The sequence below is a fragment of the Vigna radiata genome, chromosome 9, assembly GCF_000741045.1.
Source record: "Vigna radiata var. radiata cultivar VC1973A chromosome 9, Vradiata_ver6, whole genome shotgun sequence".
Taxonomy (NCBI): Eukaryota; Viridiplantae; Streptophyta; class Magnoliopsida; order Fabales; family Fabaceae; genus Vigna; species Vigna radiata.
In genome coordinates, this window is record NC_028359.1 from 16,465,202 (window position 1) to 16,482,443 (window position 17,242).

General features: G+C 41.9%; 1 protein-coding gene across 1 annotated transcript; it reads left to right on the forward strand.

The window, feature by feature from the left end:
* Positions 1-706: 706 nt before the first annotated feature.
* Positions 707-1,282, forward strand: LOC106773772 (secoisolariciresinol dehydrogenase-like). Its single transcript, XM_014660519.2, has one exon. It carries the CDS (start codon positions 707-709, stop codon positions 1,256-1,258), a length of 552 nt encoding a protein of 183 aa, XP_014516005.1. The 3' UTR covers positions 1,259-1,282.
* Positions 1,283-17,242: the final 15,960 nt, after the last annotated feature.

The window sequence follows — 17,242 nt, forward strand, 5'->3', positions numbered from 1 at the left end:
AACATTTTCAACATGTTGCACCCATGTGTCAACTAAATCCTTGTCAGTCTTCACTTGTGCTAAAACACATAAAACCTGAAAATTACAGCAATTGTATAACCCAAATCAAGTTATTGAAAAGCAAAAAAGGGGAAACAGATACAATAATCAAGTTAAGGAAGTAAACGTTGGAATTCAATCTCTTAATAGAAATTTAATTAAACACAAAAGCACAAACATAATTAGCTAAAAGTTTTAATTTGACTTTTGAACTAATGATTTAAAAATGGTTTACAATAAAATCTCCTCAATAGCATAATAAAGAGAACTGCTGCCTTTTTGAAGCAAAGTCTTCATTGGCTTTTACTACTTGAACTAATATAATGAACAAATAGATGCTCTTTAACACTAGAATCAGAATACCACCTTTTAAAGCTGAAAAAAAAAAGGTGAAAATGACAGAAACAAACCTACAATTATCGCATTATCCCATCCTTGTAGTAAGTTACGGATGGCAGCAGCAACATCAACAAGAACCACCCCACTCATTGTTTCAATTCGTTATGTAATCAATAGGCCTGAAAAGAAAATAAGGAAGCCGGTGAATGAGAGATCCAGAACACAAACCCAATTTTACATTTCATACTTATATAAGCTTGGCTTGAAGGGTAGGCGTTTGGAGTATCTGAGATGCAGAAAAGGACATGGGTCACTCACTCACTGCAACATGAATCAGAATTCTTACCTTTATTATTTGTTTTTTACATGGCATAATCTTTTGCAGACTAGAAGGGAAAGTGCTTTGATCATTGGTGAGGCAAGGGGCATTGGTGAGTGCATGGCAAGGCTGTTTTGCAAACATGAGGCAAAGGATGTTAAAAATGCAGTGAACATGGTTGTATCCAAGTATGGAAAGCTAGACATAATGATGAACAATGTTGCAACAATAGATGATGCTAAACCCATCATTCTTGACAACGATGTGGCTGAATTGGAACGTGTTGTGAGAGTGAATCTGATAGGTCCCTTCTTGGGAACAAAGCATGCAGCCAGAGTGATGATCCCAGCGAGAAAGGGAAGTATAATAAGCATAGGAAGTGTGAGTTCAAGTGTTGGAGGGATTGCAACTCACGCATACACAAGCTCTAAACATGGCATTGTAGGACTGACAAAGAATGCAGCTNCTGAACNTGGAAAATTTAGCATCAGAGTAAACTGTTTGTCANCCTACTTCATCAGTAACGTATCTGGAACAAGGTTCTTNAAACTTTTGAACTAATGATTTAAAAATGGGTCACTCACTCACTGCAACATGAATCAGAATTCTTACCTTTATTATTTGTTTTTTGTTCTTAAAACATAGAAAACCAATACTAGAGTGCAGTACTAGGAAAAAGGAAAGGGGCGTGTAGAAAATACCTGGCCTTCACCCTCTCTCATTGCTAGCCCACTCTCATTGAATTTGTCATGGCTCACTTAGTGTGCAGATAAGAACACTCTACAGATTACACAGATGAAGCAGAAACACGATTTTAACCAGGAATTTTGACAATTAATCAAATGCACATGACTAAAGACAAGACAGAATATGATGCTCAAATAAAATGACTCAAACACAAATTTGGACCAATTAAAATGATGAAACCAAAGCAACTCAAGGCTGGCACACAAAAATTAGACTAAATCAGAAACCTAATGAACAGATCGACACCAAAACAAATGAATCAACACAAGACAAAGTATCAAACCACAAGATATCAAAGAAATTGTATCAAACAACACGGAAAAGTGAAGCAAACTTAGATTACAACAGATCCCAACCAAACAACATGAATCAACACAAGAATGAAACTCAGAACAGAGATGCGAATCAAAGGAGAGAGATACTTAGCTGGACGGAGGGACGCCATGGCTCTGAATACCACTTGATAGCTCCAGGTCGAGGCGGATCGACAAGGAACCATGGAGTCTGGCGCGGATCGAGCTGATAAACCGAGAAGCAGCAGAAGAAATGGATCTACTCATGAGCCCTAGGTTTTTGAAGGTTTGATCGGTGTAGATTTTAGGGTTCGTGAAAGGAAGGGGTTTAATCGGAGAAGAAGGGGATTTAATCGGTGAGAAGTGATTATAATCGGTAGAATGCGATTATGTAGAAAAGGTAGATCAAAGGCAAAAGGGTGTTTAAAGGAAGACTCAATCAGTGAAATCGAAAGGAGAAGCGAAAAGGATGGAGGAATCAGTGGCACAATACCTAGCTGAATAAGAAATTCTAGGTTGGGAAAATGATGAGCAAGGAGGCGCGGATCTGAAGAGTTTGGGAGGAAAAACAAAATTGAAGAAGAAGAAGAAGAACCAGGGGTCAAAAGTGTTTTGTTTCTGAACAGGAATTGAGAGAAAAATAATCGAAGAAGAAGAATGAGCCTGAGAGTGAGTTTCACTCCAAATTGTGATCATAATATTTTTTTAACTTTATTACAAAAATGTCACCGCATTTAGTTATTATAATAGGTGATGAATTAACTATCATAGAAGAGATATATTATGATAGGTTTATTACGAATATGCCACCAGTCAGTTTATTATGATAGATAAATTTTACCTATCATAATAAATCAGTTATAGAATGTGTTTTTTCCACTAGTGTTTCTTGTGGTATTTTATTCTATTTACTTTAATTATAATATTCTTTTGATATTGCTTTGCCTTTCAATCTCTATTTACTTTTGTGGAATGAGATTTCGATTTGCATTATTGGACGCACAATTTAAATTTAGATTTAATTGTAATAACTTTTTTTATTTATTTTATATGTATTGAAAGTTTCATATACACAAAATTAACTTTTAAGTTTATGATAAATTTGAATATTTTCAATGGAATTCCTGTTAATTTTTTTGTTTATTAAATTCTAAAAAAAAATCTATATTTTTTTATTACGTACATGTCAATTTTTTTAGTTAGATAGTAATTATTATTTTAACTCATCGTCTTGTTTTATTTTCTGGGTGTTAAAAATGTGAAGTTTATGTTAACTTTGAATATTTTCAATGAAATTCTTATTAATTATTTTTTTATTAAATTTTCAAAAAAATATATATTTTTATTCAGTACATGTCATTTTTTAATTAGATAGTAATTATTATTTTAACTCATATTTTGTTTTATTTTTTGGGTGTTAAAAAATGTTAAGTTTTGAAATTACTATATATAAAATAGGTTTAATACCTCCCTTGTCCTCGTATTTGTGTGAAAATCTCAATTCGGTTCTCAAGTTTTGAACTGTCTCAATTGGGTCATAACTTTTGTAAAAATGCACACATTTTACCCCAACCGTTAACTGATCTCAAACGGCGTTAAGTTTAGCTGACGTGGTATGCTGACGTGTTGGCTTAATCCCTTCTTGGTCCTCGTATTTGTGTGAAAATCTCAGTTCGATCCTCAAGTTTTGAACTGTCTCAATTAGGTCATAACTTTTGTAAAAATGCACACATTTTACCCCAATCGTTAACTGATCTCAAACNGCNTTAAGTTTAGCTGACNTGNTANCCAGAGGACATGCTGACGTGTATTATTTAATTATATGAATTATTTTTTAAAATAAGCAGTGTTTCACGTGGCACAATGCCTATTATTTAGTTTATTTGAATTNCCAGAGGACATGCTGACGTGTATTATTTAATTATATGAATTATTTTTTAAAATAAGCAGTGTTTCACGTGGCACAATGCCTATTATTTAGTTTATTTGAATTAGGGATTTTATTCATCTCTNTAAGAATNAGGGATTTTACACANATTATCTNGTCTGCTCAAAAAATAAAGTCACCAAAAAACTCGCATAACCAGTGCAATCAGTCTCACAGCCTTTTCTGCAAATGAACCAACTTGGTAACCTATAGGTTCATCACCAGCCTTTAAGCTATTTATTCCACTAATAGCAGAAGATAATTGTTGCATAGTGAGATCAGTTAGTGATTGGGGTAAAATGTGTGCATTTTTACAAAAATTATGACCCAATTGAGACAGTTCAAAACTCGAGGACCGAACTGAGATTTTCACACAAATACAAGGATCAACAAGGGATTAAGCCAACACGTCAACATACCACGTCAGCTAAACTTAACGCCGTTTGAGATCAGTTAATGGTTGGGGTAAAATGTGTGCATTTTTACAAAAATTATGACCCAATTGAGACAGTTCAAAACTTGAGGACCGAACTGAGATTTCCACACAAATAGGAGGACCAAGGGAAGTATTAAGCCTATAAAATATTATGAAAAGGACTTGATTGGAAAATATTAAAGGTTTGTGCTTTTACTTGGTGTATATCTAAATGCACTTTAAACACTTTAAATATTCAATCTCTAAGATACTCGTCTTTTTTGCTGGATATTCGTCTTTTTTGAGTTGGATAGGAGTTCTGCTTACAGAAGACACTTTGACACCTCCTATTACATCAACAAACCATAAAAGCAGTAATTAATGAATTTAATTAGGTTAAAACCCTCATTTGGTCCTCATATTTGTATGGCAATCTCAATTTGGTCATCATATTTTTTTTGTCTCAATTTGGTCCTATAATTTGTAAAAATGAGGCAATTAAGCCCTCACCATTAAGTTATCACTCACGGTGTTAACAGAGGCTGACCTGGTACACAGATATATAAATATTATATTACGTGGCATTTGATATTTAAATAAAAAGTCATAGATAAACATCTGACATGGCACTGTCGTTTCTTCACACGTGAGAGAGAAGCTTTGTCGTTTCTCCTCCGTCAATCCCTCTTGAGCGAGTCCGGTCACTGCCAGACCATGAATTGACGACTCTGGTTCCCAATCTTCTTCCAAGACCGTGAATACCCTAAAACAAAGTCCTTTAGCTTTGGCATAACAAATGGTGAAGTGAATTAGGATTAAGGGGAGAAGAGATTGAGATTGACGGTATCGAAGACGGTGGAGCGAACGCCGCGTGCCTCAAGGAAGAGAGCGCAGACAAGGTCGGAGAAGCCGCCGTCGATGACGGCAACAAAGGGGTCGTCAGAGACAGGAGCGGTGAAAGTGACTTGCTCCTCCATCGTCACTGTGCCACCGCTTCCACCACACACACGTGTGGAGGGTCACAAGGCAAAGGGTAATACGTTCAAGCTCTTCACTGTACTCAGTTGCTGCTTAAACTTGTATAGTTGTTTTCGCACCTGAAAGCAGTGTTGTAGTTCCAATCCTTTCTTGATTGGGACATCTTTTCAATACAACCAGAGTTGGAGAAAAACCGAAAAATGGTAAACAGTTGTAACATATATAAACCAGACTCTGCAACAAATCAAAATAGTGAGTGTGAGGGTCAACCAATAAATCAGAAGATATTTTATTTTCTCTCATCAAAGATATTTGCTCATATTACAATAATTTCTAAATTTTCCTTCACAGTATATATCTATCGAATGGGTAAAGAAGCTTTGAATGGAACAAATTTCAGTAAAGAAATTTCTACTACAAATGGTTTCTCTCTTTTTTTTGATGAAGTTTTAATTATAAATTGGTCTCTGTAAAAGGTTCAGTGAAACTATACATGCACATATAAAATTGTTGCAGGAAGTGCTTCCTGTACAATGAACACCTACCATAGGATACAAGGTGTCTTGTGAATATCCAGAATATTTGTCAGCAGATATAATGGACATCAGAGAAAATGACAGAAAATTGAAAGAAATGCAAATAAAAATGACCATATCCTTAAAACAAGTTCATGTTACCCGTAAGATGAATAAGGAAACATGTATTGCCTAGGGGGTTGATGGGAAAATTCTGACAGCTCATCCGATCTTCTTCATTCAAATTTGAAGAATTGCACACAACACCACTTGCAAAAATAACACAAACATTTATGAGAAAGGCCACCGAGAGAGTGAAAGCACTTTCTGTCATGTAAAAGCTACAAGCCTCCTACAGAAGAAAATTGTTGAATGAGACAATTCAGGATTCTCAGGTGTTGATTCCTTGTTCGGAGACCAACCAAATACACCAAGCAAAAATAGGAAAGGGAAAATCCCCAAATTCAAAACGATACAGTTCTGTTGTGATCGGCGGCGAGCTTGGCAGCAACCGGTGGCGATGGTGGCGCCTTGACTCGTGGCTCGCAGTGACCGGACTCACTCAAGAAGCGATTGATAGAGGAACGAGAGAGCTTCTCTCTCACAGGTGAAGAGAAGAAGGAGAAGGGAGACCTGATGCCATGTCGGTGATGTCTCCGACGGTGAACAGCGGTGGCGACGACGCGATTCCCAAATTGTCAAATCCCTAATTCCTATTAAGTATTTCTGTTTCAATTAAAAAACCTAAATAAAAATATCTAATTCCACGTCAAAAGCTTAATTTTAAATACTAATATCCACGTATTTAAATCTTTATAATTCAGTTAATTTTCTCTAGATCACGTCATCACAGTTTCACAGCGTTAGTCATTATTTAACGGAAAGGACTTAATTGCCTCATTTTTACAAATTATAGGACCAAATTGAGACAAAAAAAATGATGACCAAATTGAGATTGTCATACAAATATGAAGACCAAATGAGAGTTTTAACCATTTAATTAACATATCTTGTAAGATGTGTTATTTATAAACTATTGATAGACTCTTACCTGGATGGATATGAGTCTATTGACCGAAATATCTATTAGTTTTTTAATTATCATAGTTAACCATAAATTATTGTGAGTATGTGACTTGTGTAATGTTGTGTTGGTCGAATAAGAATGACATGAGAACATATCAACTTATTACTCTAATTTGTATTCGTTCAAAAATACATCCTATATCAATATGGTTGGAAGATACTTAATCATTATAATATAGTTTGAATATCCAATAAATAGAACAAATTTATTAGAATCTCAATTAAAAATATCTAAATTTATATAAACATAAAACTCAAGTTAAAAATAAAAGTAAAAATATTCTCATGCATCCATGAACATTTTCAAATATTCTTTTTTGGATACCAAATAAATAACAAGATAAATAATGGGAATTTTTTAAGTAATGTAACCATGCTAGGCTGTACCATACGTAACTAATACTAAGAAAATTGATTGTGTCATCAAATTATATATTTTTTATAAAACATACATCTACTTCAATAAGTTTGTTTACAAAATTAGTGCAATTTTAAAAACAAATTATTAAAATGGATAATTTTTAAAAAATTTATGAATATCAATAAATCGTTTTCACTTTAACACAATATCTATATGAAGAAGTCATATCAGGATGATACAATTTTAGTGTTGATTATTTTCAAGCTAAAATCATATTAAAATAGTACAATTTAGTTTAATATATTTTAAATTAAAATAATAGCAATATAATATAACTTTAATTTAATATATTTTAAATTAAAGTTTATTAGAGTTGTAACAATTGTATCAAAATAACATTATTCCTGTTTTAATTTGTTTTTGAACTAATGTTATGCATATTAACCCATCTTTTACTTTTAAAGTGCTTTAAATAAAATTTCCTATATTCATATTTTTTCTTTTTTTTTTCGAAAACTTACCCAAATTGAAGTAACCTTTTATCTAGTCATTGAGCATAGCTAGAATTAGCTAGGGAATAAACAAGAGAAAAAAAAAAACTCTGTATGAATCTCCACAATGTATTTTTTTGAGATTTTTTTTTCCTTGCTTGTATGATCTAACTAAAGTTAACTAATACGTTCACATTCTTTTTTTTTTTCTCTTTTTACAAAAAATATAATACAATGTTATACTAAAAATGTTTTGAGGGTTGCTCCCTCCACTTCCACAAAGTGCTTACCCCTCCCCAATTTTTTCTTTTAATTTCAAAATTACCCTTTTTACTTTTAACATTTACCCTTTTTATTACTTTTATTTTTATGTGAAAACCCTAATAAATCTATACCTTCTTCTTATTTTCATTCACAGACAACTGCAGTCCCACCCCCTCCACCCCTAACTCTCACTTTCTTCTTTCTCTCCACATCTGTTTCTTCGTTATCAACTAGAAGAAAAATCCATTCTTCCACGTTAAAACTTCTTCATCTTTTGGTTCCCATATGTTCTTTCACTATCCCTCATTCTTCTTTTCATTTTACTCACTCTATTTTCTTCACACACAACCATCCATTTATTCAAAATTGAAAATTTTTATAGGAGTTGAAAAACCAAGCAAAAACTCAAGGTGTGAAAGGAAAATTTCAGAAGTGGCATTGGCGACAGTGTAAGTTGAGGACTAAAGTGAGGTTTGAAAGATACCCAGTAATTGAAACGATAGAAGAATAGTGATTAGTGGCTGAAGCTTTTCATTTCCATGTAGTAAAAGAGAGTTGTTTCGGTGGGGAATGACTCCTAGTCTTCCTACAAACTTTTCTGCTGTAAATCGTCCGGTCTCCTACTTCCCTTGCCGAATCCTCTACTGATGAATGCTCACGTCCGTTGAGTCCGGCCGGGTACCTGCTAATGGCACTCCGACGCTCAAGTCAGTATTAATAATGGGATGAAAAGGTAGAGATAGAGAGAGAGAAAGTGAAGTAAATATGCATTCAATGGAACCACCTACCTTTGACCCTGGACTCATATTTATAGTTTTCCTCATGGACTAATGATTAACAAAACCTTAATCACGACCCAATAGTAGGCTTGTTATAGTTAATCCGATTTTACCTTAATCCTAAAAGCTTACCACATTCCAATTTTCATCCTCGGCCGGGCGCGTCCGCCGCCCGTCACGACAGCTTTGGTGAGGAATCCGTTCAAACCAGTATCGGATCAGCTCCTTTATGCGAACGTCCGTCGCTATTCGTTGGTCATATCAGACGTTTGGACGGTCTGCCCATACGGCGACTTGAGGATTTAACGCCTTGGTCATACCAGACGCTTCGTCTCTCAGCATTTTTTCGAAGAACATTTTTCGTGAGCATGGAGAATGCGGAGTTATCTTGTGACGATAGGAATTCATGTGGACTCTTCACGATTTTTCTCACAAACAGAGGTTGCACCCGGTCGCCGAGACTAGGCTTCACTGTTGTTTTTCTTCGGGTTTCGTTGCATGTCGGTCGTCCTGATTATCCCTACGGTCGACCGTCCCACTCCTTACGGTACACAAGCCCCCCAAGCCTGAGGTGACGCAGTGACTGAAAGGTTTCGAATTCGAAAAGGTGACGGTTCCGCTCCTCTAGAGTGTTTTGGGCGGGAAAAGTACGTGGCTTGCTGTGATTGGTAGATGAGCCTTTGGGAGTTCAACCGTCTCGCATTTGGGCCATTGAACGTGGGGTGATCTGACGGTGATGGTGCCTTGGCGGTTTTCAAAATTTTTTCTATAAATAGGGGTGATGGTGGTGGTTAGTGTTTATTCGTCCGAGGAGTCGTTGGGTCGCAGCGGTGGTGGCGGGGCAGAGGCAACCAGCGGCATGGGTATGTTTGCGGCGAGTCCGTCGGGGGCTGCCTTGGCGCAGGGAGGTTCCACCGGTGCCGGATTGGCAGCAAATCTGTTGGGGGCCGGGGTAGAAGGAAGGGCTGCTTCTCCTGGTTCGGTGTCGTCGTCCTTCCTCGAGGCGCATTCGAATGAAGAAAACACAATGCCACCTTCTCCAGATGCCGACAGACTGACAAATGGCATTGCCATTTTTCTGCTGAAAGGTGGTGTTCGTGTTGACCCTGAGTCGGCAGAACCGGCCGGTGGTTGGCCCCGGATCCGGGGGTACCGCTGGGCCTCTCCCGAGGTGAACGAGTATACGTCGGACTTTGGAACTCGCGCAGACTTATCCTGGTGGTCTGAACGTTCCTACATAGCTCGCAACGTGAAAGATGCCCGTTTATTTCGGCTTGGCGTGAGTCATCCGAACAAGCGAGTGTTTCATGGGAAGGGATCGTATTCAGAGGATTTCTTCTTCGTGTACACTTACATGTTTGATCAGATGTACATGAGGGTTCTGTTTACTGAGTTTCAGTCATCGGTCCTGAAGGAATTGAACATCGCGTCGAGCCAACTGCATCCAAATGGGTGGGCGGCCGTCCAAGCCTTTACATCCTTGTGCGCCGCCGTAGGGATAACACCTATGGTACAGGTATTCCTCCATTACTTAAACGTCCGTCCCGTACTGCGACGAGGATGGGTATCGTTGTCGTCGGTTCATGATCGGACCCTATTCAAACCGTTTTCAGATTCGTTTAAGAATTTCAAGAAGCGATACTTCAAGATAATAATCAAGGAGTCTGGAAGGTCTGAGTTTTGTGACTCTAACGGCGTGCCTCGGTTCCCCTTTTATTGGACCGAAGACCCCCCAAAAATAAAGGCATATGGTGTCAGGTTATTGGATGCGGCGGAGAAGGACGCCGTTCGGACAATAGATAGCCTGCCCCGCCAGCTAAGCGCCCGTGGCTTCGTTGATTGTTTGAATTATGAGGATTTCGATCAAATAGCCTTTGGTATGTTTTTATTCGGATTTTACATTTTAATACCTTGGTTTGACTTGTCTAAATTCTTGTTTTTCTTTCAGGATACATGTCGCTGCTCATTCCTCGCCAGACCGGATGGTTTGCGTCGTCCCAACGTCGCCAAGGGAGCGTTGGGTCTCAAGGTTTGAAGCGTCCGTCCGTTGCTTCAAGCTCCGCGCCTACTTCCCAAATTCCGGTCGGCATTCCCCAAGCCGAGCTGGTTACCGTGGAGGTGCATCCCCATGATGTCATTGCTACAGGCCGGGTGGCCGACCAACCGCCACTTCAACAAGTCCAACCCATTCATGTGCAATCTTCGGAGTCTCCTCCAGAATCGGTGGTTCCGTTGGAGAGAAAAAGGAAATCTCGTGAGGAAGGCAAGTCTTCTTCCAAGAAGAGTCGTCGGAGCGGGAGCTCGTCCTTGATTCCTCTCCCGACCGGTATTTTTGATCCGGCCTTTGATGCTGCTTCTCGGCTCAATGTGCGGGCTAGTTCTTCACAGCGGGCGGTCATTGAGCCCTTATCCGAGGGAGAACTCTATGGAGCGGCCGTTGAAATGATGGCCCGCGGAGTTATGATGGCTCTGAATGCTCGTGAAAAAAGGAAAAGTTTGAGAAGGGCGTGATTTGCTCCACGAGCTGGCCGAAGAACAAGAGTCGTCAGTCGCGCTGCGTCGCCGGGTGGAATCGCTTGCTAAGGATCATGAAGGATGTGGCGACAAAAATGCCAAGTTTCAAGCGGACTTGGACGAGGCCAAACTACAATTGGCCAAGTCAAAGAAAGCTCTTATGGCTGCCCATTCTCGTGAGACAAGTTTGGGCGAGGAGGTTAAGAAGCTGAAGCTTGAGGTTCGCCGCTTGCGCAAGAGGGGTGACGAACTTGCAGAACAAAGCGACTGGTTATCTCAGGAGTTACTCGTTGCCGGTGAAGAAAAGAAGAAATTGGGTGTAGAGTTGGCTCAAGCCAAGGAAGAGTTCGCTCAGCTAGATGCGACGGTCATCTTGGAGCATGAAGAGGGGTTTAACAAAGCCCTGCGTCAAGTGGCCCATTTACTGAAGGTGGACCCGATCGCCTCTGGATTCGATCTCTACCAAGATGTATATGATGGGGTGATGGGTCCGGTGCGAGCGAACCTGACGGCCGAAGGGGATGACGGTGCTGGAGAGGAAGTAGGTGAAGGACGCCTAGAAGAAACGGGCGGTGCATGAACGGGTTTAGATCTATTTTCTTTTTTGAGCGTTTTAGTGGCTTTTTTTAGGGCGGGGTCGGCCTCGAAACAGTTAGGAATAGCTAGTGTTTAGGACTCGACCCACTCATAGATTGATTTTTTGTAAGCCATACTTCGTTTTTTGATTTGGATAAGTATAATCAATATAACAGACGTTCGGTTCAAATTATATTTACTTGTTGGCCATATTTATTTGCAACGGTTTGGGGATTGTGGGAATGAAACCCCTTGTTGGATGTTCGAGAGGGCAAAGGTGTCATTCGTCACTTCGCCCTTGTTTGGTGGGACGGATCCCTCTTTAATAATCATGAGAAGGCAGGTAAGTGTCGTTCATCATTTTTGTTTCCGATCGGGTGGGACAAATCCCTTATTTGGGACGGATCCCGTTTGCCTGATTAAGGTAAATTAATACCGTTTTACTTCCTTCATTGGGACGGATCCCGTTTTTAGACCTCACAATGTGCCTAGAACGACCCTGTTGGAATTACTATTAAGTGCATGAATCGTTTACAATTATAACTTTAACTGAAGGAAAACTTTAGATGGGTCGCGTTCCATGTGTTGGGGAGCATTTGACCGTCCGGTCGTGCTAGGCGGTAAGCTCCATTCTTAAGTGTTGCAACTACTTTGAAAGGACCTTCCCATTTAGCCGCCAGCTTTCCGTGAGAGGAGGCTCGCCTTGCTTCCCCCGTCTTGCGCCATACGAGGTCACCTTCCTGGAAATCTCGTGGGCGGACCTTTGAGTTGTATCTTCTTTCGACCATTCTCTTGCATGCTTCAGCCCTAAGTGTCGCCCGGTCCCGACGTTCTTCCACCGTATCGAGCTCGACTCGGAGCTCTTGATCGTTTAACGCTATATCTTCTATCTGTCTTCTTAATGAGGGTTCTCCCAATTCGACCAGGAGCATGGCATCGACTCTGTATGTAAGGTTAAAAGGCGTTTCCCCGGTTGTCCCGTGCGGCGTGCACCTATATCCCCACAAAACCTCAAGCAACTCCTCTACCCATGCTGCTTTCTTTTCGCCGAGCCTTCTCTTCAGTTCAGCCACTATAGTTTTGTTAACAGCCTCAACCTGCCCGTTCGTTTGGGGATGTTCAACGGAACTAGTTACGTGCCTAATCCCCAGATTTGAGTAGAATTCTCTTAGCTTTTTATCCATGAACTGTCTACCATTGTCCGTGACGATCATTTTCGGGAGACCAAACCTGCAAATTATCTTCCAGCAAAATTTATGGACCTGGGCAGCGGTGATGGACGCCAGGGGTTCAGCTTCTACCCACTTAGTAAAATAATCGATCACTACCAATAGAAATTTTTTCTGTGTCGGGCCTATGGGGAAAGGGCCGACGATGTCCATGCCCCACTGAGAGAAAGGCCAGCGGGCGACAATAGAGTGTAAAGGATGGGGTGGCATTCGGGCCTCATTGGCGTGCGCCTGGCACTGAAGACATTTCCTAGTGAAAGTACGAGAGTCCTCCTCCATCGTGGCCCAATAGTAGCCTGCCCGGAGTATCTGGGCCTTCAACGTCCTTTGTCCGGAATGAAATCCGCAGACCCCGTTATGCAGCTCGTCCATCACATACTATGCTTCTTCTTTGGATAAGCATTTGAGCAGAGGGGTGGAAAACCCCCTCCTGTACATATCGTCCCCAATGAGTAAAAAATGGGCTATCTTCTTGGTTTCAGCTGGCTGTAAGTCATGGCCGTCGTCTTGTTTCTTCATCAATTCCCTTATCTCTCCTCGCCAATCGGCGGCGTCAGTGGTTATGGAGTGACATTCGACGGACGATTGAAGAAGGACTTGCCGGATGACCTTCGTCAATTGTCCTTTATCCTTCCCGGAACTAAGCTTGGACAATAGATCGGCTCGGGAATTTTTCTCCTGGGGGATGTGCTATATGTCGACTTTCTCAAACTCTACGACTAAGGTGGATGCTTTATGAAAATATCAAGATAGGTGATCTTCTTTCACCTGGAACTCGCCGTTCATCTGTCCGACCACCAATTGTGAATCCGTCCGGCAAACTACTTTCCGGGCTCCCATGTCTTTAGCCAGTTCTAGTCTTGCCACCAGGGCTTCATACTCCGCCTGGTTGTTGGAGGCCTTAAATTTGAATAGCAGGGAATGCTCCAGGAGGAAACCGTTCGGTCCTTCCAAAACTATTCCCGCCCCGCTTATATTTCTTCTGGAAGCCCCATCCACGTATAAGTTCCAATGATCGTCGTCCGCTATTGGCAACTCCGCTGCGAAATCCGCGAGGTGTTGACCTTTTATGGACCCTCTTGGCTCGTAACGTAATCCGAACTCAGATAGTTCGACGGCCCACCCTACCATCCTACCCGCCAGGTCAGGTTTCCTCAGCACCTTGGAAACCAGATGGTTGGTTCGGACCACGACCTGATGACTCTGGAAATATGGCCTCAAACACTGTGCGGCGTGTAGTAATGCCATCGCGACCTTCTCAACTTGGCGATACCTGGTTTCGGTGTCCTACAACGTTCGGCTGACGAAGTATACAAGCTTTGGGCAGGGGTGTTCTTGCACCAAGACGGCACTGATGGCAGTATCGGACACACCCAGGTACACGTGCAGTTCTGCTCCTTTGTCCGGCCGGTTCATCACTGGGGGGTTCATTAAGATTTCCTTCACTTGGGCGAAGGCCTGTTCACACTCGAGGTCTCATTTGCTAGTGGCTTCCTTCTTCATCTTCTTCATTAATGGCCTTGCCCATTCAGCTAGCTTGGGGATGAATCTAGACAAAGCCGTTAAACGCCCGACCTGAATGTCTTTCAGCGATGACGGGTTTGGCATTTTTAATATGGCTTCACATTTATCTGGATTGGCTTCGATGCCCCTGGAGGTCAGCATAAATCCGAGAAACTTCCCACCTGAGACCCCAAAAGTACATTTCGCCGGGTTTAGCTTCATTCCGTATCTCCGGACCTGCCCGAAGACCTCTTCCAAGTCGCGCAGGTGGCTCTCCTCATCCGGTGACCGAACCACCATATTGTTAATATAAACGTCCATACAACGACCAATTTGTTCTGCAAATATCCTATCCATTAATCTCTGATACGTAGCCCCAACATTCTTTAGTTCGAACGACATTACTTCATAACAGTAATTGGCCTTGTCGGTCATAAAGGCAGTCTTTTCCCTATCCGGGAGGTACATGGGAATCTGGTTGTACCCTGAGTAGGCATCTAAAAAACTCAGCATTTTGTGCCCGGAGGCGCCATCCACCAATGCATTAATACTCGGTAGGGGATAGGAATCTTTGGGACATGCCTTGTTTAAATCCGTGTAATCGGTACACATTCGCCATTTCCCATTTGCTTTCTTCACCATCACCACATTAGCCAACCAAGTGGTGTATGTAACTTCTTTGATGAAACCGGCCTCCTTCAACTTTCGTACTTCGTCTTCGACGACCCTCCTCTTCTCGTCTCCCATCTTTCTCTTTTTCTGGGACACCGGTCGGGCATCTTTGTATAGTGACAACTTGTGGGTCATAACGGAGGGGTGAATTCCCGACATGTCTACTACCGTCCAGGTGAATAAGTCCCGGTTCTTCCATAGCATGTTTCACAACTCTTTTTCAATTTCAGCCGGTAACCCCCTTGCTATGGATGTGGTTTGGTCAGTACTGCGACCTATCATAATGGGTTGGGTTTCACCCACCGGTTCTAACCGATCTTCAGTATTGGTTCTCAGGTCAAGGTCAGCAAGGGTGACCTCTGACCGGCTTGTTTTCCTCCTTTCTTCCTTTGGGTATATGCGCAGTCCAGCTACATAACACTCCCTTGCCGTCTTTTGGTTAGCCCGTACGGTGCAAATGGTCCCTCACCGAGTTGGATACTTCATGGTCAAGTGGGGGGTGGAGATGATAGCTCCGAACACGTTTAGGCACGGTCGTTCAGGACATTATAAGAGGTGTGTGCCACTACGAGCAGGAATCTCACTTTCATCTCCTCACTTTCCCGTCTTGTCTCCAAACGGGTGTGCAAGTCAATATATCCTCGTGTATCCACTCGCTCTCCGGCGAACCCCACTATCTGCTCATTATAGGGGATGATGAGGTCCTCCGAGATGTCAATTTGTAAAAAGGTCTTCCAATACAGTATGTTGACCGAACTTCCTTGGTCGACTAATACTCTACTAACCCCGTACCGGGCTATTTCAATATCGATGACCATCAGATCATCTTGGTCGGGGTCCGGGGCATGGAAGTCTTCATCTGAAAAGGTGATGGGCAACATCGTTCTTCGCGGTACATCCACAACGTGTATGGATCTCAACGCCCGGATACTTCTCTTTCTCGCGGAGGAGGTAGGTCCTCCTCCGGCGAAGCCTCCAGAGATGGTGTTAATCATTCCCCTCAAAGGTCCTCTTTGCTCATCCCCCCGGCTGCGACTCCTATCTCTTTGAGCCGTCCGTCTTCCCTCATCTCTTGGCGGACGATCGTAATCTCTGTGGCGCCTGCCCTCCTTTCTTCGATCCCTAGGAGGACTTGTGAGCCTCGTATAGTGGTGTTCACTCCTCGGCAGTTCCTCTTGACACCGTACGTCCTCCCTCTTAACGTATTGTTGTCGCCCCATACGGATCAGTTTTTCAATTTTATCTTTCAACGTCACGCACTCTTCCGTATCATGCCCGAAATTCTATTGGTACAAACAATGCTTACTTAGGTCCGCCCCAGGAGGGGTTGGTCTCTTTGCTGGTGCGAGTAGGATTTGGGTGCTCAACGCTTCCTGGAGTATTCAGGCCTGAGGAGCGTTGAGGGGGGTATACTGGGGAAACCTTGGGCCCCTTGGCCCTTCCCTCAGTCTCGGACCGGTCGGCCTATTTCCCGATCCTTCTGCCTTTCTGTTGTCATTTTTCTCTGCCTTAGCCTCCTGCTGTTCTCACCGGTAATTCTGTTTCATGTTTTCTACCCAAGCTTCGTCGGCCGCCCGTTGCCACAACTCCTCCATCGTTTGAGGGGGATTCCGGCACACACTATCTTTGAACGGGCCCGGTCTTAAGGCGGGCATCACGTACTGGAGGGCCAATTCCAAACTAAGGCCTTTAACCTTTCAGATAATTTTCTGATATCGGTCCATGTAGTAAAAGAGAGTTGTTTCGGTGGGGAATCTCTCCTAGTCTTCCTACACACTTTTCTGCTGTAAACCGTCCGGTCTCCTACTTCCCTTGCCGAATCCTCTACTGATGAATGCTCACGTCCATTGAGTCTGGCCGGGTACCTGCTAATGGCACTCCGACGCTCAAGTCAGTATTAATAATGGGATGAAAAGGTAGAGATAGAGAGAGAAAGTGAAGTAAATATGCATTCAATGGAACCACCTACCTTTGACCCTGGACTCATATTTATAGTTTTCCTCATGGGCCAATGATTAACAAAACCTTAATCACGGCCCAATAGTAGGCCTGTTATAGTTAATCTGGTTTTACCTTAATCCTGAAAGCTTACCACATTTGAATTTTCATCCTCGGCCGGGCGCGTCCGCCGCCCGTCACGACAGCTTTGGTGAGGAATCCGTTCAAACCAGTATCGGATCAGCTCCTTTATGCGA